Consider the following 2,355-nt stretch of genomic DNA (forward strand, 5'->3'; position numbering starts at 1 on the left):
CCAGCCTGCAGGGTTCCTTGTAGGCTGCATACAGACCTAGCAATGACAGTGGTGGTGGAAGGGTGAGCTGTGACAATGACACAGGGGTTAATGTTGCTACTGCTTGCCCCATTGTGTCTGATGCATCTGCAGCCAGGCTCAATACCTGAGAAATTGGCAGCAGAACCCCCCCCCTGCTTGCCCTGCCCTTGAATTGCCATCTCTTTTACGAGCCCTGCTGGCTAAGTGAAACAGCTCTTTGGGTCATACCTTTGACAACCCTGGGTAAGACCATTACATCTTGATATTGGATAGCTAGTTTCCTGTATTCTTCTCTTCTGCACCCTAGTTCCAATCCTTAGGAACAATCGTTCCACCTGATTTAACAGGATGAGCTAAGGTCCGAACATGCATCTTTACAACAGCAGGAAATCTTAACTATGAAAGAAGATGGACCCCATGGGCCCTCAAAGCAGTCTACAGACTAGACACATGTAATGTACCTGTATGATGTTTTCTGTAAGCTGCAGAAATATTTCCAGCAAAAGTTAAGCTTAGCTCACAGAAGGAGCTGTTTTACTTCTTGAGCCCAATGTGCAGCTGCCTTTTATGTTCTTCCCCACACTTCAGAGCGGATTGTGTAATGTTCTTGGAGTGGAGTCACTGCAGTTCAGTATACTCATCTCTGCATCATGAGACAGGCCGTATTGTACTAGTCTTTTTTAAACTATTTTAAGCACTGGGTATGATCAACAACAAAAGCTCAGTGTTGGCTTGTTGCTAAGCACAGATGGACCATTTCTGGGTGCTACTGTATAGTTTTATAATTTTCTGAATTATTCTGTGAGACAGTCTGTTGTTTAGTGCTTTGGGATTCAGTTTTGTATAGGCATTCAAAGTTTAAATAAAATGGTTTCCTAGGCTTAAGGTATGAAAAAAGATCCAATTGGTGGCTAAAATGTTACCACATCACTGGTAAATAATTAGGTGTAGGCTGATGAACAGGTTCTCAGTGATCATACCTCTGTTTTTTGTTTTTATCTTTTCCTCAGGGGAAATCGCTCACATCAAAGAGGTTAACCAGTCTAGTGCAGTCCTACTAAAAGGATCACCTTGTAGCATGGAAGCAGACTCAAATCATTATACATACTTTGTAGCTCACTGATTGCCTGAATCAGAGGACAGTAGAACAAGATGTTGCATGAGCAAGGACCTGACTTGTTTTCTTTTGTGTATACTAAGGCATTACAGACTCCGAGGGACTCTCTAACTTTTGATGCCTCCATTTCGAAAATTGTCTGCTCACTTCCTCCTTCATATCAAGCTGGATCTGTGTCTTTTTATTTTCTGCAAGCTCAAGTACAGTGAGAAAAGCTTCTGCTAGACACAGTTTATTAAAAAAAATGCCATCAGTCAAAAACTGGAAGAAATGTAAGAAAATTGCATACATATACTAATAAATATACATATGATATCACATTTGCTGCACAATAAATTAGCACAGAAGGTTCCATTTCACCTGATGTATTCACATTGAGAAAGAAAGCCTGTGTCTTTGTCTGTTGTCTATATTCTCTGTTAATGTTTCTTGCATTTATTTTTATACCATATTTAAAAAAGAACACCTTTTACTCCAAATGTATTAAAGTTGATCTTTTCTCTGTAAATTAGTGTATGTTTATATTGTTGTTTTATCTTTCATTAAAAGATGCAGAATCTCTTTCTTTTGGTAAATTTGGGATTTTAATGTTGACCCCTAAGACAAACCAGAAAATCACTGTGAAAAGGTTCTGTAAAGGGTAATTCTTTTAAAGTGACTTGGAAATCCTGGACTTTCTAATGCTGTCTCTCAATGACTGTAAATCAGGGGTGTCAAACCTATGATCTACGGGCTGTATGCATCCTGCAAAGCCATGTTGTATGGCTAACAAGGTCTTTAGAGAGGCAAAGGTAGCAGGGATGGGGCAGCCACCAAAATCCAGGGCATAGAGCCCCACTGGAGATGTGTGTCAGTGGTGGAGGCTGTAAACCCCTGTGGTCACAACCATGGCTAGATTTGGCCCATGAAAAGCCCTGCATCCCTGGGAGGTGGGGGGCAGGGTGAACTTGACATCCCTGCTGTAAATCAAACATGTTTTATTTGCAAGAAAAGAAATGTTCTCTTTAACTACCATTCAAGCTAAGTCAGCTTGTACCGTTCATGAAACTAGGTTATTTCCATGTTACTCAACCCATAAATGAATGTTTTGCAGGCAAAATTAGACTTGCAAAACACTTGTCTTCAAATTATGCCCCAGTGACAGTGATGTAGCCAGATTGTAATTTAGCAAGTAATTCTGTCAATGTGTAGAAAGAAACAGGATTTTGCTGTTAGTT

General features: G+C 40.3%; 1 protein-coding gene across 4 annotated transcripts in view; it reads left to right on the forward strand.

Moving 5' to 3' along the window:
• RGS7 (regulator of G-protein signaling 7) overlaps positions 1 to 1,699 on the forward strand; it is a 600,793-nt gene extending 599,094 nt beyond the window's left edge. For 3 of the 4 annotated variants that reach the window (XM_019527608.1, XM_019527609.1, XM_019527611.1), the window contains one exon: positions 1,032 to 1,699. In XM_019527608.1, coding sequence (XP_019383153.1) covers positions 1,032 to 1,082 — 51 coding nt within the window. In that variant the 3' untranslated portion in view covers positions 1,083 to 1,699. The remainder of the gene's footprint in view (positions 1 to 1,031) is intronic. The other variant, XM_019527610.1, reaches the window with a different exon arrangement.
• The last annotated feature ends 656 nt before the right edge of the window (positions 1,700 to 2,355 follow it).

Source organism: Gavialis gangeticus, unplaced genomic scaffold (genome assembly GCF_001723915.1).
Source record: "Gavialis gangeticus isolate Ggan-Ray unplaced genomic scaffold, GavGan_comp1, whole genome shotgun sequence".
NCBI lineage: Eukaryota > Metazoa > Chordata > Crocodylia > Gavialidae > Gavialis > Gavialis gangeticus.